A 26,526-nucleotide genomic window follows, 5' to 3' on the forward strand; every position below is an offset into this window, starting at 1 on the left:
GAATTCAAGTACAATACATTTGGTAAGTTGCAAGAACTTTTGTACATGCTACAATGTACCCCCACCCAGCACAACAATAAAAAAATTTTTATAAAAGTGTAGTTTCATGTGGCTCACGTTCACTTCTGTGTAACTTCTTTAAGTTGAACTAAAGTTATGTAATTGGTTTTATAAAAACACAGTTTTTAAAATTGATGTCCTGTTAGGATACATTTCTTTCTAATTCTGTTACTATGGAATGTTTGCATTCTTATTTATTTAGCAGTGATTATTTGTGAAGATTATTAAGGTAAGGGAAGTTTCTTCATTGGTAGTTTTTCTGTTTCTTGAATGCTTTATACTGAGTCATGCATCACTTTTACTCAAATCATTATTTTTCTTTTAAAAAAAAAACAATGCTATGTGCCAACATGTTAACACTAGTTAATTCGGTAGTAGAAATGTGGGTGTCGGTTATTTTCTTGTGCCTTTCTACTTTTCTTCCAAAATAGGGGTAATTTTAAAAATTATATTTGTGAGTCTTTTGCAAAATGGCATAATTCTTTAATATCAGTGGTTCTTGACAACATGCAAAAACTTTTTCTCTAAAAAACCAGCTAGTACCATAATCTATGTTGTAGTCATTTATCTCTGTTGTAGTTCAAAAGCAACATAGACAAAACATTGATAAACGGGTATAGTTGTGTTTTGACAAAGAGAGTTTGACAAAGAGTTTTTTTTTTTAATTTTTCAACCCCTTTGAAAGATCCCATTTTTGTAGAAGTGTCCTCCCAACACAGAGAAGGCTTAGAACTAAGTGACTTGAGTATGTGCTTTGTAGACCAACCCCATGTGTGAAAGATGTCTTGGTTTTGTCTCCATTGACCCCTAGATGCTACATAACATGAAAGGGCAGTTTGCTGAGCATCTTCTTGGAGCTGGATTTGTGAGCAGTAGAAATCCTAAAGATCCACAGTCTAACATAAATTCAGGTAAAGAAAAAGCACAGTGTGAGTAATTTGCCGTTATTGTCCATTGTCTCAGCACTTCACTTACTTTTTTTTTTTACCTTCCCACTCCCAATAGATAATGAGAAGATAATTAAAGCTGTCATCTGTGCGGGCTTATATCCCAAAGTTGCTAAAATCCGACTAAATTTGGGTAAAAAAAGAAAAATGTAAGCATTGAAGATTATTGTGAGTTATTTGCAATTCTTTATTAAACTCTAATATGATGGTACTCATTGTGGAATTTGTTCCTATTGATATGTGGACCATATTCTTTGGTTTTAATCATTTAGAAGAAGGCTACCTGTTTAGCATAGGCATCTCCTTCAACACAACCCTGGAGTCAACTGTCTTGTCACCCATTATAAACAAAGAATGTTACAAAACTAGCAGTGTAAATATTAAGAAATCCAGTGCTGTTAAAACCAGCACCTAGATTGGAATCGGCTTGAGTAGATTTTGTGTTGGAAATTTTTTTTTCTCTTTCTTTGCTTATAAAATGGAGATTTTTTTGTAACAGCTCCCTTCATTAAATTCTGGTAACTTCATGATTTTGAGAAGTAAATTATAACTAATAAATACATATATAAATAGCCTCAGTAATAACTGAAGACAACAGTGGGGCATATTTATTTCTATCTTGGAAATGAAGCTCATTGTAGTAAGAATACAGAGCAACTAAAAGTCAGCATTGGCAAATGCTATGTGAATTGTTGCCACCCTTTTGGTAGGTACTCTAGATTAATGTTATATTTCAGATGTCATTAAGTAGTCACTGGGTCAGTGTACTAATAAATGCACATTTTGATTTGAGAAATATATCCTAAAAATGTCATTCCAGGTGTTTTTAGCTATATTGCAAACAGCATACATTTCTAGTAATGATGGAGAAATTACGATTTTATGATACCATGTTATAAAAAACTTGAGTCATTGTGTACTAATAGGTAAAATATTAGGACTGCATTAAGTGAAAACAGTGGATACCCTGTGATTAAAAACATGAAAAATATGAACTTCAAAGGAAGACCTGTTTTTACTGGGATGGTTCCCTCCGCCTCTTCCTCCAGGGAACATTTAATAGTACTTGGAGATATTTATGATTGCCATAACTGAGGGAGTGCTTTGAGTATCTTGTAGCTAGAGACTGGGGATACTTTTAAACATCATATAGGGCAGTCCCCTCAGCTGAGAGTTACCAAGTTCAGTATGTCAGTAGTGCTGAGGTTGAAAAAAACAGCAGGTTTAAGATATAAAATCATGGGTAAAAAGGTGAATTTTTGATCATTGTGGTTGGATTATCCATATTTTATGTAATCCAAGTACTTTTCTGATATCAGTACTGTGCCGAATTCTTTTCTTCATCTATATCTTAGACGAAGTATCTTAGTAGAGACACTTCTTGAAATATAAACCTTTTATCTCCCTCTGTCATCCTGGGAGGGCATTAGGAAAACAGGTAGGCTTTTTTTGGATTGGTGCTTTGTTTTTCCCTAGAGTAGGGAGTTAGAAATTTTGGCTTAAAGGCCAAAAGCTTATTTAATAATATTTTATTGAAACATAGTAATATTCATTTGTTTACATGCTGTCTCTGCTTTTTTGCTACCCTAGTAGAGTTGGGTAGTTGTGAGAGAGATCGTAGGATTCCTCATGCCTAAAATATTACTGTATGGTCCTGTATAGAAATTTGCCAGCACCTGCTGCTCTAATGATACAGGATTGCAGAATAGCTTTGGTTACATTGACTGTAGGATGAGAAAACATAATTTCTAATTTTATTCTGAATAATGAATCATAATTGACTGTGATTCATGATTTTGGTATGAGTGTTATACTAAAACCTTAAAAATATAATTCTTAAAAACAATTTGGAAGGATTTATGGGTTACTAGCTTTTATTCTTTCATCTAATATAAGAAATTACCATTACTATATAAAATAAATTACCAGCTCTCTTCCTATTAAATCCAATTAGTTAAAAATTTGAGATAAAATTTATATGACTATCAAAGAAAAGACCCCTAAGAACTGAGAGCTTTAACTATGTCAGGATACATTCATTTCAAATACTCTTTCAGAGTAGGTTTTTTTAAATCAGGTTTAGCACAAAAGTCAATTTCAACAAAGTTTTTAATTTTTTATTTTATGTTCATCTGTACACATACTCTGAAAATTTTAAATCATTTCATAAAGTTATTCTGTAAATTTAGGGCTGTTCTCAATATTCTGATTGTCATAGTAAAGTATTTATATAGACTGTCTTGGTGTGAATCACTTAATTACAGGCATTTTGTTCCTTACCCTTCAGTGGTATAGTTTGTGTTACTGTAATCAAGGAATATTCTGTCATCTTTTTGGTATGTGTCTGTGAGAGGATTATTTATATTATTTATAAATTATATTTATATAATTTATTTTTCCATGTCATTCAGAAAATTCTGCTTTCCTTATATATGAATTTTTAATACATTACAGAAATAAACTGAACTCAGAATTTTAAGATTTCCTGGACTTGTTTGATTTTTACTGCTCTGTTAGTTTACAAGCTAATGGAAAAATAAATAAAAAGAATTCCCTAGAAAACTTTTTAACAAGCTATATTGTAACTTTTTTTTTTAAGGGTGAAAGTTCACACAAAATCTGATGGTCTGGTTGCTATTCATCCTAAATCTGTTAATGTGGAACAAACAGACTTTCACTACAACTGGCTTATCTATCACCTGAAGATGAGAACAAGTAGTGTAAGTGAACATTTGGAATAATCATGAATCTAAATATTTGTTTTATATTTTTATAATTTTCTAATTTTCAAAATTGTAATTTTTTTTCTTTGACCAATTACAACTTTTTTTCATTAAGCAGATAGCCTATACTTATAACTTAGAGATCTTTCAAGATGGATCATTGTATTTTCATGAAATAGTACAGTTACTTATTTGAAGAATGATTTTCTTTTAGCCTACTTTCAAGAAATCTTGGCATTTTTATGATATATAGCTCACACTGTATAATTTGTTGGCATGTTAGAATAAGTTTACTAAATGCTAGTCAATATTAAGTGAGATTCTATTTATATTTTTCTTTTAGAAAAATAACATGAGGTAGTTGTTAAATACTGGATATATAGATAAAAAAACTTGAGCTACATTGTGTTTTGGTTTTAACACTCAAAATATTTTGTTCAAATACTCATATTTTAAATTAAAGCAACAGTGTAAAACCTCCATGTTCTATAAATTAGTAAAGAATGGTTCATTTAAAATGATACTTCTTCAAATTAATCTTCAAAATTACACTAACAAGTTAACACCTATTTTAGAAGGAAGGCCACTAATAAGATTAGTATGTAATACTGTTGAATTACCACAATGATGATTCTTTCAGAGTCCTAATGCATTAATTCACATTAATTCTCACTGCAGATATATTTGTATGACTGCACAGAAGTTTCTCCATACTGTCTCTTGTTCTTTGGAGGCGATATTTCAATCCAAAAGGATAACGATCAGGAAACTATTGCTGTAGATGAATGGATTGTGTTTCAGTCTCCAGCAAGAATTGCCCATCTTGTTAAGGTGACTGATTTTACATGATTGTTTTTTAAGTCTACATGCAACTCAACATGTGGTCTTGTGGTTTTATTTAAAATGTTATAAACATTTCTTTTATTTCAACACAGCAAGTAGTGTTGAAAACTCATAGTTTTAAAAATTGGTTTTTTGTGGGTAATAGACCAACTATTCTAAATGGCTTAGTGTGATTAAAGTTTTACTTTTTTATCCACACATTAGTTGGTTACTCATTAAATATTGTAGTCTTGTGTAATAGCTTGTGAAACTCCTTGTAGCGCCTAAAGTCACATTTATCTATTACATTGTTTGATAATGCTTTTGCCTTTGTTGAACACATATACTTTTTCCATCCTCAGGAATTAAGAAAGGAGCTGGATATCCTTCTGCAAGAGAAAATCGAAAGTCCTCATCCAGTAGACTGGAATGACACTAAATCCAGAGACTGTGCAGTACTGTCAGCTATTCTAGACTTGATCAAAACACAGGAAAAGGCAACTCCCAGGAACTTTCCACCACGATTCCAGGATGGGTATTACAGCTGACAGCTTTTCTGTGGTAGTCTGAAAAGCCAGTTTGACATCAGTTTTCCTTATTTGGCAAAATGTCAAACCCTGGGACTTTCATGTAAGGTAGAAACCTTTAGTAGGTAGTAAAGGTTTTAATGTGCATGACTTAACAGTGTTCTCTGTAGCTGTTATAAATACACCATAAAAAGCAGTATGTTCTGATCGTATACTCTGTTGTAGTCATATCCACACTTTGAGAGTGTGCCTCATAAATATTGTGTTGTACCCTTGAGAAATTCCTTTGTTCTGTTATGCAAAATTAATTTTCTGCCTATAATGACTAGGTACAAAACCAGCAAAAATAGAATGGCTAACAAAAAGCAGTGTCAAGTTAAGAATTTAAACACAATCACATTTCTCTAAATGAAACTTCTATCAAAAATAAATTTGTTGTAATAAAGCCCAGTATTTAATAAAATGTACAATGTATAAATATCACCTAAACTTCTTGGTTTAGTTTCTACATCTCCACCTATCCCTTGGTTTATTTTATGTTTTACTCTTCAAGATCTGTACATACCCCCTTCCACTGCCCTGTGCAGCGTGATGTAGCAGTTAAAAGCATGAGTCTGGAGCTTGATTACCTAAATTTCAGTCTCAGTGCTGTCACTTACTAGATGCTGTGGGCATATTACTTAGCTTCTCTGTTTTCTCTTCCTTGTTTGAAGTACAAGCAAAAATTGTACTGATAAATGTGCTAATACGCTCAAAAGCACATAGGCTAGTGCCTGGTGTATAGTGTCCTCACTGAATCTTAGTTATTATTTGTCCCTGAATTTTTTTAATGTGTAATAATCTATAATAATACATTTTTTTTCAGTGCTTCTTTGCCCTCTTAGTCAATGGAAGCTACCGTACTATGTGTTTTCACTTCTTTTAGATTGTGACAAACATTGTTGGTTGCTTTCCAATAACCATTTTGTTGCTCCCTTCTTGAGTTCTTGTTCAAGTGTCCCTACTACGCTGCAGCTTTGTGTCAAAGAATATTGTGCCCTCTTCCCCAAGAGTGAATTATTCCCCTTGATAAGTACTTAGTGAGAAATGGGGAGGTGAATCTGTCCTTGCCAATGGCAACTGAGAAGCAATCTACAAGGGGATATCTGAGACAGTTTCCTCACAAATAGAGTTAAAGGTGGAAATTCTTATTTTCTTTGGACATTGTCTTGTCTGAATCTGATCTCAGAACTGCTGTGGTCTATCTACAAGGGGACACAACCATGTACTGAGGTTGGCTCAGTGGGAAAATGGAACACACCAGAGTCCTTGATTATGCTGGTGTGGTGCAGAATTAACTCTAGAACTGTGCTACATCTGAGAGTACTTTAACTTACTAAGTCCCTCATATTTTAATAAGTCCATTTTTACCTTGGCAGAAAACATGTTAACTGAAGCATGCTATCTATCATTGAGTATTTTTTGCTGAGGCCTCTTCTTACTGTCTATCATGTGTTAAAAGTTTTGACCCTTATGTCTGAGGGTGTAAAAATGGTATTACTAGACATACTGCAAAAAGAATCAGAACCATCCTGCTGTGCGCTAAAAACGAAAATTTATTGTGCCTTCCATTAAATGCAAGGAAACCAAAGGAATAAGGGTATTATAAAATGACTGGGATGTATTGATAATGCTGCGATGGATCTGTTAACAGCACTGGTTCAGGTATTGCTCCATTTCTGGGAGTATATGTCATCTGTCATTGCCTACAAGGATTTGAATGTACTGTGCCCTAAGTCTTCTCCCAAAAGTTAAGTCTTACTGAATTCTTGTATTGAGTCATGTCACAATATTGTAGTGTATTAGTTTTGTCCCTAAAGTCAAGATGACCATTAGGTCCCATTTGCTCTAAAGTGTTTAGGTTTGTGCTCCCCCTCACCCCTTCTTGCTTTAATTACCCAGTTTAATCGATAGCCACTTTCCAAATGACCAAAAAGGAAGAAAGGATTTAAAAATTTCTGTTAAAAGATCATTAGTTGGTTCAATTTTTGAAAATAAATATTTAATCTTCATATGAATGGAAGAAATGTTCCTTAAGAATTATGTAGTAGATGAGATAGTCATAGAAGTTAAAGCAGTTGTTACCTCCAGTTTTTATCTGCTGTGCAACTGATCTAGGTAGACATTTTAATCAAAGGTGCTATTTATGTTCCGTTTCTTTTGTTTACAGAATAGGGCATTTCTGAATGGAAAATACATTCCAGACCTAAAAAACATTCGTTCTTCAGTGGTTTTAAGAAATAAGATGTTGCATTAAGAAGGAAAATCTTATTCGTCTTACTATTCTAAGCAGTATAGAGAATAAATTGGAAAAACCTTAAAATTTATTTGGGTAAAGGGGGAGAGTGAAAGAAATAAACCATTGTGTTTAAAAGCAGAAAGTGAATGCATATGATGCCTTCCTAATTCATTAATTTGGTAAAAAGCTCTGGATAAATTTGTATCAGTTAATTACAAGTTATTCTCAATTTTTGCTGCATTTTAAAACAGTCTACCCTAAAAGTTATTAATTGTAGAAAACCTTTAGAAGGAATTTAAATTAGTATCCCTCACCCAGACTAAATAAATGGTGGTAAATTCCTTCTGTTCTTACCTCTGAGTTTATATTTATTTTTAAGTAACTGTGATTATTTTTTATAATCATGTATTTGTAATAATGCTAGTTGCTTCAAAATAGCATTTTTATTTTAAACAATACATCTTTATCGAGTATTTGGAAATTTGAAATACAAACTAAATCATTACAACTGTTACATTTTGATACATTGCCATACCTTTTTTAAGCTTTAAGGTATTATACAGATGGAATGAAATTAACCAGTTTTAAGTGTGTAATGCATTGGATTTTGTCAGCTGTATACAGTTATGTTAGCAACCACAATTGTGATAGAGAGCATCCCATGACCTAAAAACTTCCCTTATTTTTTTTACAGGCAGTTTCCCTTCCTTTGCTTCTACCCCCTGGTTTTTTGTCATTAGTTTTGCCTTTTCAAGAATTTCCAATAAAGGGAATCGTATGTAGTTGTTTGTGTCTAGCTTCTTTCACTTAACAATGAAGCTATTGAGATAACTCATGTTTTTGCATGTGGCAGTACTTCCTTTTTATTGTTTAGTGTTGCATTATGTGGTTATGAAATTTATTCATTCACCAGTTCGTAGACATTTGACTTTCCAGTTTTCTGTTACAAATAAAGCTGCTATGAACACGTGTATAAAGTCACTGTATATGTTTTCACTTCTCTTGGGATAATACCTAAAATTAAGGTATCATATATGTTAAGTATACTTTTAAGAAAAATCCAAACTTTTCAGAAGTGGCTGTACCATTTTTGCAATAAGGGCAATGTATGCAGGGTCTGGGTGTTTCATGTCCTTGCCAGTACTTGGTTTTTAGTTGGTTTTCGGTTGTTTTAATTTTAACCATTAGTGGGTATGGAGTTCTATTTCATTTTGGTTTTAGTTAGTTTAACTAATGGTAAGCATCTTTTTATGTGCTTTGCTATTTTGCTTAGTTGTCTTACACTTCTGTGTTTTGATTTTTCACTTCATATGTTAAATGATTGGGGACTGTAAGAATATATCTGACTAGGGAGAGGGAGGATTATTAATTTTGATATGTGGAAACTTACTTATGTTCCTTGACATTGAAAATGGCCAGACCTGCTGCTCCTCAGTTGGCTGGAACAGTACACAGGGTAAGCCATTGAAAACCACCAGTTTTAGGTAGTCGTGATGGCAAGAGCTGCTGCGTTACACAGCTTCAGATAAAGGAAAGGGCATGAGAAGAAATGCACCTAACTTGTCTTAAACTTTTCAATATTTCTAGGCTATGCAGATCATCTGCAATTTTTTTCAAGTTGTAAATTCTCCTTTCTGTGCCCTCAAAAAAGGTGACATGTAAGTGTTCTTCACATCCATGTTTGTTCAGGGGTCAACAATACAATGTCTAGAAAGAAAAAACTCAGCAAGGAATGCATTTCATTTCTAGCTTGGTTCCATTATGATCAGAGAACATTCTTTGTATGATTTCAGTCTCTTTACATTTGTTAAATTGTTTTATATCCAAAATGTGAGCTATCTTGGTCCTATAGTTAGTTATATGAAAAGAATAATCTGTTGGGTGTAGTAGATCACATTCCTTGGTGTTCTGTTCTGCATAGTTTTTTCTTTTGGTCCTGTTAATTTTTGCTGAATCTCTGTTACTCAGAACATACACATTTAAGTTGTTACATCTTGGCATGTTGATCCTTTTAGTGGTAAGTGTCCCCTCTCTGTCCTTGGTAGTTTTCTTTGAAGTCTACTTTATCTGCTAATCGGGAACCCACTTCACCTGTTTTTCTTTTATATTGATATTTGCTTGATAGTTTTCTTATTTATTTACTCTAAATTTATCTATAATTGCATCTGAAATGTGTTTCAAGTAGACAGCATATAGTTACATCATTTAAAAATGTCAAGCCTGATGAAATGGCTTAAGCCTGTAATCCTCGCTACTGGGAGAGAGATTGGGAATATGAGGCCAGACCAGACATGAAGTTCATGAGAGTAAAACAGCGTGGTGCTGTCCCACCTGTCATCCCAGTGACATGGGAGATGTAAATAGGATCTTGGTCCAGGCCTCAGCATAAATAATAGCCCCTATTTGAAAAATAAGTAAAGCAAAAAGGCCTGGGTCAAGTGGTAGAATGCCTGCCTGGCAAAATCAAGGACCTGAGTTCAACCCTCAGTATTGCAAAAAAGTAAAAAAAAAAGTCTGTCAATACCTATCTTTTAGTTATCTAGGGACTTAAGTTTTATGTATTCTTTGATTCATGGCAGACAGGTGTGACTATTTTCATTTTCTTCAGGTTTTTCATTCCTGACTGTTTTCTCCCACCTTTATGGTTTACCTGAAAAGATTTTAGTATTCCATTTTGCCTGTTGTAAATTTTTACTGTGTCTCTGTATAAATTTGTTACTTTGTAGATTATAGTGTATATATGTAACCAAGTCTACTAGTGTTAGCTGGGGTGTGGCTCAGTGATAGCATACCCACCTAGCATGCATGAGGCTATAGGTGCAATCCCTAGCACCTCAAGAAAAAACAAATTTTCAAATCTGGTACCAACATTTTTGCAATTTCAAGTGAATCATGACAACCTTGCCACCATTAGGTACATTTGCCTCTCTCCTTCATAATATAGTTTTCTTAAGAACCCTGGTCAGACAATAGAATTTCCCTTTGAACCATCTAATTTTAAAAACTGAAGAGCACAGTGTATTTGTTCAAATCTGTTCTTCATTCCTGGTGTTCCAAATTTCCTTCTGTCCATTTCCTTCATTTGAAAAACTTCAACAATTCTTTTCAATTAATACATTTTTAAAAGCAGTTTTAGGTTTACTGAAAAATTGAGCACAAAGTAGTTTCCACATAACCCTTCAGCCCTCCCTCTCTCATTTCCCCCGTTTTTAACATCTTGTATTATGGAGTACATTTGTTATAATTGATGAGACATTTGATACTTCTTTTCTTTTTTTGGTGGGACTGGGGTTTGAACTCTGGGCTTCATGCTTGCAAAACAGGCCCTCTCCCACTTGAACCACAACTCCAGTCCATTTTGCTTTGGTTATTTTGGAGATGGGGTCTTGCAAACTGCCCAGGCTGGTCTTGAATTGCCATCCTTCAGCTCTCAGCCTCCCAAGTAGCTAGAATTTCAGGCGTGAGCCACTGGAGCTAGCTTGATACTTCATTATTAACTAACTAGTTTATCAGGGTTCACTTTTTATGCATTTTGATGAATGTATAATACATGTTTCTACCATTGCCATATCGTACAGAATACTTTCACTGTCCTAAAAATTCCTGTGCCCCTATTCTTCCTTCCCTTTCCACTGGCAACCAGTGTCTACATAGCTGCCTTTTCCAGAATGTCCATTTAGTCGTAGACATAAAGTGTTTATCCTTTTCCAATTGGCTTCTTTCACTTAGCAGTATGCATTTGAGGTTTCTCATGTCTCTGCAGGCTTGATAACATTTTATTGCTGGTTAATACTCCATTGTGTGGATGTACATAGTTTATCCACTTACTGAAGGACATCTTGGTTGCTTCCAAATTTTTCTGATTATGAATAAAGCCGCTATAAATACATGCAGTTGTGTGGGCATGTTTTCAACTCATTTAGGTAAATACTGTGGACATTGATTACTGGATCATGTGGAAGGAGTACTCAGTTTTGTAAGAAACTGCCAGACTCTTGCCAAGAGACTCTGGCATTCCAACCAGCAATGAATAAAAGTCCACTACTCTGTATTCTCATCAATATTCGGGGTTGTTAGGGTCTTAGATTTTTGCTGTTTTAGTGTGTCTAAAGGTGATAACTTAGGTTTTGTTAATTCAAGGGTTTAACTTGCATTCCTCCACCTTGGGGTGTGACGCATCTCGTCCTGTGCTTATGTACCAGCTGTACATCTCTGGTGAGTTACCTGCTTTGCCCATTTTTTTAAATTAAGCTGATTTTTAATTGTTGAGTTTTAAGAGTTCTTTGTATATTATGGATGAAAATTCTTTATCGATGTGTTTTGCAAAGATATCCCTCTACTGTGTGGCTTGGCTTTTCATTCTGTTAACAGGCTTTTAATGCTAATAAATTCAGCTTGTCAATTTTTTTCCTATGAATTGTGCTTTTCGTGTTGTATTTACATCACCAAAACCCAACATCACTTAGACTTCCCTATGTCATCTAAGGGTATAGGTTTTGCATTTTACATTGAGGTCTAAGTTCCAAGTAAATATTTCTTAATTTTTATTATAGATCTTCATTAAAAAAAAAAAACAACACTTCCCCTATGGCCTTACGTGCATGAAAAGAATGTATATGCTGAAATTGTTGTGGTGTCCCATATATTCCTACTATATTTACCCATTGTCGTTACAATCCTCTATATTTTTACTGATTCTTTTCCACTTTTTGAGTCAAATACTGAGAGACATGTTAAGATATTTCATGCTACGATTTTGGATTTATCCTAATTCTAATTTTTGCTTTGTATATTTCGGGACCATATACTGGACGAATATACATTTAGAATGAGTACATCTTTTTAAAAAGTTAACTGGCTTATAATAGTTGTACAGGGGGGCTCTGTTGTGACATTATCATATATGTGTATGATATACCCCAGTTTGGTTCATCCCCTCGATTATTCCCTCTTCCCCCCTTTTAAAACGAATTCAGTTGCTTTCAGTGTTCCATGTTCATACACATAGAAAATACCTCAGCCACATTCACCCTCCTTTACCCTCTTCATTTGCCCTCCCCCTCCTGCTAGTAGCCTCCTTAACATGACCTGGTCTACATTCCTGGCCTTGTTTTTTAGTGTCTGTTCATTGTTCAATGGGGTTTTGCCTTGGAATTTTACCTATAGGAGTACATCTTCTTGATTAAATGAACCTTTTGTCAGTATGCACACTCTCTCCATCCTTAGTCATATGGTAAAGATCATTTTATTGAACAGTGATAACACCTACATAGTGTGAATGCTGTGATGCTGTGCCCTGATCTGCCTTCAGGACTAAAGGGATTTTTTTCCCTTAGGTGCTAGGAGTGCTACCAGTTGACTTTCTCACCAGTCAGCCCCTAGGAATCCTCAGCTGGAGAGATCACTAAGATCAGGCTTCTTCCCAGCAAGGCTGTGCAGGTGCAGCCATCTTGCCAGTGCTTCCTTCTCGCTCTCTTCTCTGAGACCCCAGTTAAATCCTTGCATTCTCCATTCCTTTTGCCTATGATTCCTGGTGGGTAGTTTCTTCTAGCCTCTCTTCCAGTTTCCCAGCATGTCTTTTAACTCTTTATCTAATCTGGTGTTAAATGCAGTTCCATAATTTCCAGTTGTTTTGTTATTGTTCTTAAGTTACTTTTTATAGTTATTAGCTCTGTATTGTATTTTTTAAGTGGCTTTATAAACATAGTGATTATGATTATTCTACTGTATCTTATTATTTTAGTATCTGGAGTCCCTGTTTGCTTTTTTGTGTATCACAGTGGCATGTCTCAAGACGCTTGCTGAACCTTTGATAATTTGCTTGTAGAAGTAATTGACAATTAAGGCAATGCTAGTTTCTTCCACAGGTTTTGTTTCTCTCTGCCAGGTCTTAATTATGCTAAACTTCCAGAAAGCATAGTTTTAGATGTATCAGGCTCATATTGCCACTCCAGCAATCCACAGGGTTGTATAGGCTAAAACTAAATGTTGGTCTGCATTCTGTAGCACTGCAAGTCCAAGTGGCTCTGCTGCTTCCAAAAGCCCAGGGAAATGCAGCAACAAGTTTGGAGAGAGGTGGAGCATCTTGCTGGTCCTCATAGATGATACTCCCATCTCTTTCTTCTTCCATCAATCACTAGCTTGAGTGAAAATGCAGCCAAGATGCCTTTGATGGGTGTATCCTAAAACAAATGTATCTGGTGTTTGCTATCACATGGCTTATTTTAGCTGCAAAGATTGCTAGAAAACTAAAAGTACCCAGCATTTTAATGTTTTATAGATGGTATTGTAGATAGAATTCTAAGATGCCTGTCTGGTGTTACACCTTAGGTTATTTTATGGTGCATGGCCAAGGAATTTTGCACATTTAATTACGGTCCCAAATCAGTTAATTCTGAGCTAATCATCACTTATACTTCGGGCCTTACCTATTATATGAGTCCTTTAAAAGGAGGGATTTCTTCCTCTGATAGCATAGAGGGAGTCAGATTTCAAGCATGGGGAGGAGCAAATGTACCACTGCTTCCTGGAAAGTGGAAGGAGACGCATGCTGAGAAGGAATGGCTTCTAGAAGCCCTGAGCAGACTATGACTGACAGCAAGAAAGGAAATAGGAACCTCAGTTCTCCAACCACAAGGAAGTAAATTCAGCCAACAATAGGAATGAGCGGGAAAGGAGACACTAAGCTTCGGTGAGAAAAAAGCACTTGATGGCAGTCTTGTGATACTATAAGAGAAACTCAACCAAAGTTAGCCACCCTGGCCTTCTGATGGCAGAGCTTTGAGATGATAGATAGTAAAGAGCATTGTTTTAAGTCACTAAGCTTGTGGTAATGTGTTAGGAAGCAACCAAAAACTTATAGTGTGAAGGATGCATTCTTTGCCTTCCACCAAGATTCACAAGGTGGCTAACTTTATAAGCACAAAGGTTTGGGTGGCTGAAAAGATTATTAAGATATGCTCCAAGGAACAAACAGCAGTAAGAGAACTGTGCAGTATTTAGGATAAGCTATTCTATCCTGCAGGTTTTTGGTTTTTTTTTTTTTCTGTCCACTCTGAGAAGAAATAGCACCATCCAAGTCTTAAAAGTGCTCCAGTTTTCTCGGGCAACTGATGCTAATCTGAACTCAAAGAGTAAAGAGTGATCCTGGCAGCACTGTCTGTGGACACTTTTTGAGTACAACTCTGATGTGGCCCAAAATCCAGAAAACCATACCCAACTAAATACTAGGAGTACATTAAATCACACCAGCACAAACAACAAGTATGTACAAAATCTTTATAAATTCACAAGTTTTGTTGAAAGTGTACAATAAGTCTCAATTTATTGAAACAGAAATGACTTTGTTTTCCACCAGTGAAGTCACTGACAATTCTGAGACAGGCATTCAAAAAACTGAACTAGGTTTGAAAAAAATACTGTGTCACGTTCAAAACAGTTCACCATTGAAATGTGTTAAGTACATGCTGTACAGCAACACATTATCTAATGACAGTATTAACCTGCTTGCTATATAAAGCTTTGATACAGAAAGACACAAATACTTCAAAACTGTTTAACACTTCTACTTATAAATTAATTAACAGAACTCAATCGTTGCTTTTTAGCTTCAACTGGGTATTAGCGAAAATTATACAAAATGATCCCCTTGCAAGCAACAAATTTACCTTCCTTCCTAAATAAAACATGACAATAGATTAAATTACAATTTACTAGGCTTCTCTGTAAAAAGGCAGTGACATCATTAGAGAGGAGACAAAATTCCTGTCTACAAACCCAAGACACCTCTTGCTGTGAGCCATTACCATGACTTCAGTCAGACCTGGAGACCTGGGAACTCAGGGCCTGGAATGTTTTTTGCAGCCAGAATGTACGCAAAGGTAAGAAGCCTGAGAGCCCTACTCAGGAGCCTTACTCCTAAGGATGAAGGGGGCAGGTATGTGAGCCACGCATACTTGCCCACTCACTGGGCTTCCGGAACCTTAGGGTTTGGGTAAAAACTATTTAGTAGACCGGTAGCTGGGCATTTCCAATAGATTTGAATTTTCCAATAATGTATGTTATGCCAGATTTTATCCATGTTAAGAGACTGGAATAGAGAGGGAACCTAGCTGCCACAGAACATCATTTCGCCCCTCCAGTCTTCCAAACCCTCACCCTACAACCTAAGTGAGCAAGGCCTTTAATGCAACTAGAATGGATTCCCACTAAGGTCAAAAGGTTTCAAATAGGGACCATGTTGGCTGCTTGATACCATCTAAGGTTTCATTTTCCCTTCCTTGAGATTGTTAACGTATTCCAGCCAAATTTCCTATTTGGAAACAAGTAGGAACAGTCAGGAACCAAACACAAAGCAGCCTCATGTCAGCTTATCAGCTTATTTGGGATTTAAAAATTTTAAAGTAGGATCCCTGTCCTAGTTCAGGATGTGCTTACATATGTGAACTAGTTAAATTCTATGCCATTTAAATAAAGTACCTTAGTTCTGTTAGGCTACACTTGTCTAAGACCAATATTGAGTGAGGTGAGTGAGGCAGATTTAAAAAACTCCTTACTTTCCTGCTAATGAGGAAAATGGTAATGAAGAATCAAGTGCCAATTTCCTATCCTGGGAAAGGGTTTAGAAAAATGTGACAGCTCACCTTCTGAACTCTACCAGTTCCTTTTGAGTTAACATAGCATTAGAATCAGATGTGAAAAATATTTACAAATTGAGCATTTCTTAAAGACAAGATGTTGCTAATCCTGGGAAAACCATATAAAGGAGATGTTCAAGGCAGAATAGTGATTTTCTGAGCCAAGTGAGGACAGACAGCCAGGATAAGCATCCTATTACACCTTATGCTGGAACACAGTGAAAACCCGGCACTGACACTGCCTCATCCCTGATGTAGGCTGCTCTGTCGGCCCACAGGTTCACAAGGGGATCGCTGAGCGTTGGGAACTGACTGTGTCTGGTAGCTGTTGTCCTAGAGAGAACAACGTGGCAAGCTTAAAGGCCAAGTGTTCCTATGCTTTTAGTTAAATACACTGTGATAAAATTATCAGTAAAACCAGTCCAGAACCAACTAGCCCACCATTGTATCGTGCAAATCAGGCAGTTAACCAAAGGCCTTCTGAGAGGCTACACATTGGTCTCCAGTCCTAGCAGACGGCCCATCCTCTCCACGTTCTTATCAATTGTTGTTTGACATGTTATCTCCTTGGCACATTCCATAGGAAACCAGCCCCTTTCTCCATCTCGAAGTCGTTCCCCCTCGTACCAGCCTGTAAGGAAGAACAGAGTCCACATCGAGCAAGGTATTTGAAGCAATCTGCACCAGGCAGCCTTCCCCCACAAGTTAGCCACCATGGATGATGGAAGGTGAGAAAAGAAAGGTGAAAGAGATGACAGGATTTCTGGAAAGAATGGGTGATATCCCAGGGACAGAACATGAGCAGAGCCCTGAGGTGAGGGGGTTGAGAAAGTACGTGAACTTGGGCTGAGCTGGGGAAGGGGATGCTTTGGACACATTTCCTTTTGCAAGTTAGGAAGGACCTTTGGCTATGAGAAGCAGGTCACTGGGAAGGAAAGAAAACATGAATAAGAAATCATGTGACTGCATCCAGATTCAAAAGCAAACTTGCAGAGAAAACCAAAGGAAAGTGGGCAAAGAGGCAGAGGTGGTTAGGGTAAAATACCTTTCTAAATGATCCTTAGGACTCTGAGAAGCCTCCAAATTAGGAAATGAAATCTCCTAATCAAGGAATAAAAACTGGGACAAAGTAAAGTTGGCCTTCAAAATGAGAAGGCAGTATATGTGAGTTCAAACACTCATGTGTAGGGATGTGGAAGACAGGTGACAGTGACAAAATGGATTCCTTGAGTGTATGGCCCCCTGGGTGCCTGTAAGAACTCACTCACTCACCATCGCCAACACGCTGATAAATGAGGACCACCTCCGCCACCTGCAGGGAGAGTTCGTCTGGCTGTTTGGCAGTAAATGATCTAATGATTTCTACCTGGGTCAGTGCTGGGGAGGAAAAGGGACAGACTGAGCTTCTGGCGGCAGGGAGAAAGAAATCAAACAGGTTTGAACCAGCAGCGTGCGTTTACTCTTGTGTGCAATTCACACCAGCATGGACAGAACAAGGAGACTTCCATTAGGAAGTAGACCTTTTCTAGGAAACCTCTTGCTTTTTCGAAAGGCCTCTTATGGTACACAAATACCCTCACTAACAGCCTTGATCCCGTTACACACGAGCAGGAAACAGCCTCATGCACTGGGGAAACTGATTCGAGAGGGTATTTCATATGCCAGTATGGTGCAACTGCTGATCTCTGAGGTCTCTGGCTCTCATCCAGGGCATGTCTCCATCCCACCAGTGGTGAAAGCTGCCACAGTTTAGAAGTAAGAGCTCCAACCAAAAGCTTACAAGACATTCTAGAGATCCCCCAAACACAGATGTGCGACATAAAACAATTTCAGGGCCTTGGCACTGACTGACTTTTTTTTTTTTTAATATAAAATGAATCCAAGCCAATCACTCTGGCTCTGAGTGATTCAACCTGATTTTTGAATGCCTCAGATAGCCACTTTTGCCACCGCAATTCTTTGGATTTGACCTTCCAACTAGACTCATCCAGAGGCACAGGACAGGACACCATCCCTTTCTTGCAACTGTCCCTGGTACCACGGAAGAATAACAAACATTTTCTTAACATTACCACTTAATTTAAAAGGGATGGCTTGGTAATTTTCTTTAGGTTGCAAACTTTCAGCATAGGTTCAGACTGATAGCCAGTAGTTGCAAATTTAAGTATTACTAACAGCTAAACATTTAAGCGCTTTAAGATTCAAGCAGGGCTTTCACCACATTAATAATTTCCCTGAGTCCTCACAATAACCCTGTGCTGTGTATGTTGGTGTCTCTGACTAGAACATGGTTAAACAGGCTCAGGAAGGTCAAGCAATGGTTGTTATGTTTACATAACAAAGACTGAATTCAGAACCCCTAACTTCAAAGTGCTGGAGGAAATTTAGGAAGCAGTTACTGTGGTGGCCTAATCTCTCCATGACTCGGCGTCCAGCAGGGGGCAGAGCCCTTCCACGTTACCAAGCAGGCTGCCTGGAGGGGAACTTACAGGTCCGGTCTGGGTGCTGCTTCCCACTGCTGTGTCCCAGGGCGGTTATCCAGCGGGCTCTTTCACTCCTAGACACAGAGGGCAGACCCAAATGAGAGATCCAAGGTGATCAGACAGAGAATGCATACTGTTCTAGACAGCCAGTCCCCAGAGAACAGGGTGGGGAGCCCACAGAGGGGTTGTTCAGAAAAAGAATAATCTGAGAAATCTCAAACAGGCAGGGAACTAGTTCTCATCATCAAAAAACTAAATGATTTTGACTAGTTATTAGTTAAATGGGACTTTTATATGACAGTTTGACATCTAACAGTTGATTACACTGACACATTAAAATCACAATCAGATATCCAGCACGCTCATGAGCTGATGTTTAACTTTTCAAAAAAGGTAAATTTCATTTTTAAAGAATGCTTGTAAAGCATTCTCTCTCTACTACTTCCTCTCCCCTTCTCACACATTCAAACTGTGTGGGAAGGAAAGACAACATTTGCCATGTGTACAGTTGTCTCTTCCTTATACAACTAATTTTGGCAAATATGAGCATATCAAAATAGAAAGTCTTTGACGATACCTAGACTGTTCTCAAATGCTTTAAAATAGCTTGATGAATACAGCCCAAAAAAGGGAAAACTAATCAAGACTTTAAAATATAGTATTCAGCTACAGCTACATGTAATAAAGTAATTATTCTATTAAAAGTTTCATATAAGCAAGCACTGCTCCGTAACAGTCATCCCCAGTTTAGTATCTTGTTTGTAAGTATTAGAATTGCAATTAATTAAATCAAACCACACAAACACACTTTTAAATCTCTTAAGAGCAGTCAATAAACCACGTGTCAGATACAAGCAGTTGATATGCATTATTTCATGTAATACTCCCAAAGCCCATCTCACAGACGAGAATGCCAGAGTTCTGAGGAAAGAGACTTAAACCAGGTCACTTTCCACCGTGCCACTCTACTTTCTTAAGAAGAGACTCCTTTATGGCCAAAACATTTGAAAAAGTTTTCTCTCCTAACAGCCTGCCTCTTAAATTTCTAATCAATGTCACCCACCTTCACTCCCCAAATACAACCCGTCTGCCAAGCAGAAGAGACCACGGGCAGCACTGTGGTGTGGCACATGTCCACAGCCTCCCTGTATACTCTTCTCTCACAAACATCCACTTCCCTCTCATTCACCTCGCCATGCCCACTCATTACTGACGTGGAAAACACTGTCACTAAGTAACACCATACTTAAAGTAAGCCAACTGCACGCTAAGTGCACACAGCTCTGTGCTCACCTACTTACTTTTATGCACATATGCATGCTGTCAGATCGTTAACCCCTCTCCAAAGGCACCTGCTATTCTGATTTCCACCCAGAGATTAATCTTGCCTGTTTTGTACTTTAAAAAGTGAAATCCTGCACACACTTTTGTATTTGACTTCTTTTGCTCAACATGTCCTCTCAGAATTGAAAAATACAAGCCTCACCTTCTCCAGATGGCCTCCCCTAACATGCACTCATGCACCTCTGTCCCCAGCCCAGCCTCAGAGTCCTGTCCCCAGAGCACCCGCTCCACAGCTCTTTCACACAGCTAGTACCCAGCACCATCCTGCAGGCAGGGCACCCAATCTATCTGGTTCACTGTGTTATCCCCAGAGGACTGTGGCATCTAGAAGGGGCTCAGTAAACATCTGCTAGCAAATAAATCATGTCCCTCATCACACACTAAGCCCTATTCATTTATCAACCTATCTACTTCTATGGTCAAATCAGAAACTCAAGCAGGACAGGAATTAGGTCCTTTTCTAAAAAATATTATGGAGCACCTGGGTGCCAGGTAACCTGCAAATAGCACCTTATCAAATCTTTACAACAATCTTACTAAAACAAATGTGGAGGGAAGCTCCTGTTCCCAGGCAAGCTGGGATAGCAGAGGTAGAGTGCACTAGCAGATGCTTAAAAAGTGGAGGGGTTGGGGGGAGAAAGCACTGAGAGTAGAAACCAGACTGTGCTGAAACAAGCTTATTTAAAAGAATAAAATGAGGCTGGGCCCTGGTCGAGCAGTAATACAATTTATGTCGAAACTGAAGGCACTGCCTGGCTTTTGAAAACTTTGTCTCTTCCCAATATAAGGCAAAAGGCTTTGCAGGGATTCTCTAAGGAGAAAGAATCATTTGAAACAACCCCAAGCAGACACTTCAGTCTTTGCTGTCTCTTTGTTGGGGTAACAGTTATATAGGCCCAATCAGCATTTCCATTGGAAAGTAACTAGTATCTCATGAGTTGCTTGCCAAGAGACATCTACTCGATCCGTGTCTTCATGCAGCAGACCCAAATAAGGCAGGCTTATCCTGGGAAACCCACTGCATCTTCACCCTGCCTGTCGTATGGCTTCCTGGAGCACGTGGGGGCCATCTGGAACCTGATCTTGCACATACAACTTCCAGAACTCCTTCACTCCTATAGCAGGCTGCCTGGGTGCCAATTGGCATCCCTCAGATACATGGGCTCCTTGCAGGGACACCAGAGGACAGAACAAGACTCTCCTTGTCGCCCTTGTTCAAAGAACGGCTTGAAGCTATTTCAATTGAGTCAGTCCCACCCATTCTTAGAAGCTGTCAAAACCACATGACTTCCCTGGAGTCTTCCAAGAGCTGTGCTGAGTGGTTCCCTCATGCCAGAAGCAGAAAGAGGGCATCTTGACAGCAGGGAGGAGACCACTCACTGTGAGGCAGAAGTCTAAGGACAGGAAGCACCGGAGGATAGGCATACCCATGATTGAGATAAATTTGCAGTTCATCTCAATGCACCCAGTTTCAGACTTTGTTTCTGCCCAAAGTGATAAAATAAGCAATACTGCTAGGTCACGTGTTGTGGTGGATGTCTGTAATCACAGTACTCTGGAGGCTGAGGCAGGAGGATTTTAAGTTCCAGGCCAGCCTGAGCTATATTGCAAGAGCCTTTTTCAAAATCACAACAAAACAAAAAAGAAATGCAGTGGTAATGTAAATTAATATTTGTGGCATACCAATGCCCAGGGCGCAAAGGAGCATTCGTTCCCTCAGCCAGCATTTGCTGAGTTCAGAGGCCCTGGCCACACTGGTGGTGCAAAGTGAACAGAATGGGATCTTATCAGAACAGAAAAACACACACAACCCCACAATATGGCGTGCACAAAACACTCTCCTTAATGCACATTTGACCCAGGAAAAGAAAGACCAAGTTGAGATGAAACTCTTAAGTTAGGTACCTGCCACAACCCTCAATGCTCTACATATGCATGAAAAGGTGCAATGACTTAGCTGCCATAGCACTGCGTCCTACCTGTCATCTATCTGGGTTTAAACTTAACGACAAAGGTCAAAGATACAGAAAGTCCAACTTCTTACTTTAGGGCAGGCATCTACTAACCAAGACATACAGACTAAAAAGGTGGAAAGTAGGTTTTGAAATAACAGAGAGCAGAGCGTGGTGGTTCATACCTATAATCTCAGCACTCGGGTGGTGGAGACAGGAGGATCTTGAATTCAAGGCTAGCCTGGGTTATATACTGAGACCCTATCTCAACCACCACCACCACAACAAAACCCTAGAGACAGGACTGCCCAGGAGACTCAGAGGAACAAAAATGTCAGTGGAGGCCTTAGCCACTGACAGGCCCTTCCTGTTTTCTCAGCAGAAGTGACGAGACCTTAGTTACTCTTTCTGCTTCCTGTTACCTGTCCTAAAATGGCATTTTGGGTCACTTATATTTTGTGTTTCTTCTCACAGCATACAAATTTATCAATGGTTCCTTTGGAAACTTCTATATCCTCAGCCTCTGATTAAGAAGAAACCTCTGAAGCAGAAAGAGTGGGGCTGTGAAGAGGGATGATTTAGTTCATTCCTTTACACAATCAATATCTCTACTCGTCTACACGACCCACAGGGTAAAACATCTCCCAAGAACGCTGTGAGAAAAAGCCTCATAACGCTGGGTACGAGCTCAATTCACCTAACTTAAAAAACCTCACCACTGCAAACTCTCCCTGCTCAGCGCATCAGGGGAAGCCTTCATCTGCTTTCTGATTTTGGCAGTTAACCCAAGTTAGGAGAACGGAGTTTGGAAGTTGCTGTGTACTGTTAACGACTGTCAGTCTGTCCTGCCTGAAATACATGAGTGCTTATGAAAAGTCTCTTTAATAAAGCTGAGGAATTGGACTCGGGACAAAAAGAGCAAGTTCTTTGAGAGGCACTGACTATATAAATGTGAAAGACCATTCTTGAGCTTAGATTCTAGATTCAACAAGGAAAAAATACTACAACCTGGAATAAACACACTTTTCCATATAAACCCCTCTCTTGTATATACTGTGACGTTCCTAAAGGACTGAAGAATACGACTGGGTCTGAGATAGGATTTACAATTCTCTTCCATCCCTCTACTTCCTGTTCTTAATTAAATCATTAACAGAAGCAGGAAGCGCACAGACTCCCTGCGAACAATGCCCCTTTATCAGGAGGCCCTGGAAGCGGTGTCTGGAGGGCTGACAGCAGCAGCCACATTCATTAGGCTTCCAGATCTCTTGGGAAATACACATTTTGTGAAGCGTCTCTGGCTGTGGCTTGAGGTGATTCTCTCCTACAACTACCTATGATGAGTAAAGATAGCTTGTGTCCATCACTGAGCATGTACGAGATGCCTCATCACCGAGAACACTGAAGCCATTCGACATCCATCCAAACTCTTCTGTAAACGTAGGAAACCAAGGATACCACTGCTACAGCCTGTGGTCCGTGCCAGCTGCCTGTGCTCCATTTTAATGAAGGCAGACAAAGGAGGCCCTCAGGCTCCCACATTCCTCTTAAAAAGCCCAGAGGGGAAAGACATGACAGTGGTAAAGCATTCTTCCTTTGTTCTTCCATAAAGGGTGACTTTTTGTATTACGTGGACTATTGTCTCTCTAGTAGTGCCATGACTTAAGATTTGTAACGGGCACAGATAACAGTTTACAAGGCTAGATGCACATCCTTAAAATGTTTGAGTACAACCTTAATAGAAAGGTTGAAAATTGGGGAAACCTGCCCCAGCAAGTAACAAAAAGACCAGTGAAAATAGACTGGTAAAAGAAGCAGTATGCTACTATTTGACCCTTGCCTTGCATATAAAAAAGCTAGTTGTATTAATCTGGGGTCAATCCCAAAAATATTTATTGGGAACCAGCTATGTACAAAGCAAAAAAGAGACAAGAATAGAGCTGAGATTAGGGATTAATAATAAAAGATGCAGCACTAACTGGAGAAAGAATGGTTAGGTGGTTTCAAAGATAAGTGACCCAAGAACGAAGTAGCAGAGAGGAAACATGCAGAAAGTGTAACAGATGTGTACAGGAAGAACTGGCAGATGACAGATCTCTTCAGACAGAAGCATCAAAAATGGCCCTGTGGCTCCAGCCTGATAACTCAAAGCAGCGTCAATACACATTCACAAATGGGTGTGTGCAGCACACAGCAGGCAAGGGAGAGGACTGCTTTCAGGCACCTGCATTTCTGAAGAGGAGGAATGATTACAGGCAGCACAGAGGGCACAGAAAGGAGGCTGAGAAAGGTAGTCTCCCTGTGGAACAGACTACGGGTTGGCAGCTGCTCATTAAGACTCATGTCTGTTACTAGAAAGAGCACTGGCTGTCAGGAGGGCCAGGCTCCTGTGTGACTGCAGCAAATCACTTCACACCCTGGTGAAACTCATTTCACTTCAGGGAAAAAGAGAGGTGGGTAGAATATGTACATAATATAAATATATACAGTAGCATTGTATGTATTTATAATATGTATAATTACAAATATACATAACTATATGTATTATCTAACTTATAATATTATATATTTTTATAGAATTAGAGTCACCACATATTTTGTTGTCTAAACAGGACACATTCAAGAGTCAAAGAATGCTGTTCATCATTTTGCCAGGACAATGAACATTAACTACTGAATCTGGGGAAACTGAGATGGTTGCCTCATCTGAAATGTTACTTTTCCCTACAGATAACTATGGGTCCCTTCTTCACATTCTGTGGCTGGCTCAGGACCTGACACATCCCAGATGCTCACAAAGTGTTTAGCATTTCCTTTTCATTCCTGCATTCCTTATGTAATCAAAGCCATTGATCTTGTCTCTCACAGTCTCACTACCTTTTAGGTTGAACTGTCCTTGTACCTAACAGCTGCTCCTCTCCTACTGCTTAGTTGACATCCTATATTATTTCCAGGTGGCCTCTATTGACACAGTTTTTCAAAAGAGGTAAATGTTTAGGTGTGAACATTCTTTGTCAGGTCAAAGAATCAGTAGCCAAAGGATCTACATGACTGGTCTTGAGTTCTGCAATTACTCAAGGTCAGAGTGGTAGTGAAAAACCTTGTTTTCTCATCTACATCATCAACAGACCGTATTAATCAAATAAGCCATGAAAGGGAGAAAACCTAAAAAACACACATTCGCCTATACATTTCACAAATCTTATAAGCAAAGTCCACGTTCCACACAGACCAGAACTGACTGCTCAAAACCGGATACCTACACAATAAAGAAATAAAGATAAGGTGTGTGAGGAGATATATTTAATTTAAACATTATACAATGGATGTATGTATTGAGCACTACATGATACCCATTAATATGTTCAACTTTTATGTTTTCATGTATCAGTTAAAAAAAAAACACAGGCACCCACAACTTATAGGCAGATGTCCAATCATCATGTATAATAATCACCTAGGCTTTTAAACAACCAGCTGTTTTTCAAGGAAAGTACACACTGGCGTAATATATTTTCTTTCAACACCAATGCTATTTTGTGTCTTACAAGCATTTGTCCACTTACTTGTTTCTTGACTTTAATTGAGGGCAGAGAAGGGGAAGAGGAGGATGACAAGTAACTCCTTCTGTACCCAGGGAGACTGCGGCCCTGCTGCCCCTTCTGGAATGCTCTCTTGTTATTAATTAAAGAACTAAGAAAATGAATCATACTCCTGGGCTTATGGAAGACATAACTATGTATTCTGAGAGCGTGTCTGATTAAGGAAGTGAACCACCGTTCAGTCCAAGGAAAGATCAAAATATAATGGGGCAGAACAAATGCCAAAGAGTGTCCCAGGAAAGGAACTGGCCTTGGTGTAAGAACTGGACAAGTCTATCTACTTCCTTCAAATGATTTTAGAAAAAAGTGGTGGAATGAGACAGCCAGGAAAAGCTGTACTGATCTGTTGTCGAGACTGAATAAAAAAACAATCCTTGTGAACAGAGAAGGGGAAACTACAACACTTTCACCATCACTAACTATAGGAGAAACGGAATTCTCTAGAATGTCTGCACAAGTACTGATCTCCAGAGCATTTAAGTCTTCTTCTCCTTAGTCATGTAAAATCCAAAGGCTTTTCTTTTTTTAATTTCATTTTTAAAAGAGGTTCCCTCCAACAAAGGAACCCTGTCTGGGAGGACCAGGGTCTGGGTCTGGCTTCAGCAACAACTCACTTCCTGTGTGACTTCAGGCAAATCACTTCACACCTTTGTGAAACTGATTTCATATCAGAGGAAAAGACCAATGACTTTTAGAGTTGAAGAAATGTCTTCCCCCAGGTCTGGCCCTGGGCATGTCACATGCTGGCCACCTCACAGCCTAAAAGCCGGTACCCTCCACCCCAGCAGCAGACACAGAAGATCACACTGGAATCACTGTCAGGGCATTTCAGCGGTTTCAGAAGAAGCGCTCTGGGACCCTAGGAAGACTGCTTTTTTTTTGGTAAGCAAACACTTCCTTCATTCCCTACCTAAATTCATCTGGAATAGTGTGATGGATCAGCCTGCTCTTGGTTTTCTCTGGTCCTTGAGATGTCCCTTTATCACAAGCGGAACTATCTCCTTTTACTTCTCTAAGATTTAGCTACAGTCCTAGGCCTGTTATTCACCAGCTGCTGATCCACATATGCAGAAACCCAAAAGGACAAAGAATTAAAGAACCTTTCCTTTTCCTCCCTGCTCTCCCCCGACCCAACATAATACCTGTCCAGAG

The 26,526-nt window shown here is 38.5% G+C and overlaps 2 protein-coding genes across 4 annotated transcripts in view; one reads left to right on the forward strand and one right to left on the reverse strand.

Moving 5' to 3' along the window:
• Positions 1-8,334, forward strand: part of Dhx36 (DEAH-box helicase 36) — a 38,111-nt gene extending 29,777 nt beyond the window's left edge. For both annotated transcript variants that reach the window (XM_020180833.2, XM_074073948.1), the window contains 5 exons: positions 872-971; positions 1,066-1,156; positions 3,607-3,727; positions 4,409-4,561; positions 4,915-8,334. In XM_020180833.2, the coding sequence (XP_020036422.1) occupies positions 872-971; positions 1,066-1,156; positions 3,607-3,727; positions 4,409-4,561; positions 4,915-5,100 (651 nt within the window). In that variant the 3' untranslated portion in view covers positions 5,101-8,334. The remainder of the gene's footprint in view (positions 1-871; positions 972-1,065; positions 1,157-3,606; positions 3,728-4,408; positions 4,562-4,914) is intronic.
• Positions 8,335-14,618: 6,284 nt separating this feature from the next.
• Arhgef26 (Rho guanine nucleotide exchange factor 26) overlaps positions 14,619-26,526 on the reverse strand; it is a 111,940-nt gene continuing 100,032 nt past the window's right edge. The window contains exons 13-15 of one of the 2 annotated variants that reach the window (XM_074073949.1): positions 18,483-18,550; positions 17,266-17,370; positions 14,619-16,624 (exon numbers count right to left, since the gene is read on the reverse strand). In XM_074073949.1, coding sequence (XP_073930050.1) covers positions 16,482-16,624; positions 17,266-17,370; positions 18,483-18,550 — 316 coding nt within the window. In that variant the 3' untranslated portion in view covers positions 14,619-16,481. The remainder of the gene's footprint in view (positions 16,625-17,265; positions 17,371-18,482; positions 18,551-26,526) is intronic. The other variant, XM_074073950.1, reaches the window with a different exon arrangement.

Source organism: Castor canadensis, chromosome 5 (genome assembly GCF_047511655.1).
Source record: "Castor canadensis chromosome 5, mCasCan1.hap1v2, whole genome shotgun sequence".
In the NCBI taxonomy this organism is placed as follows: Eukaryota; Metazoa; Chordata; class Mammalia; order Rodentia; family Castoridae; genus Castor; species Castor canadensis.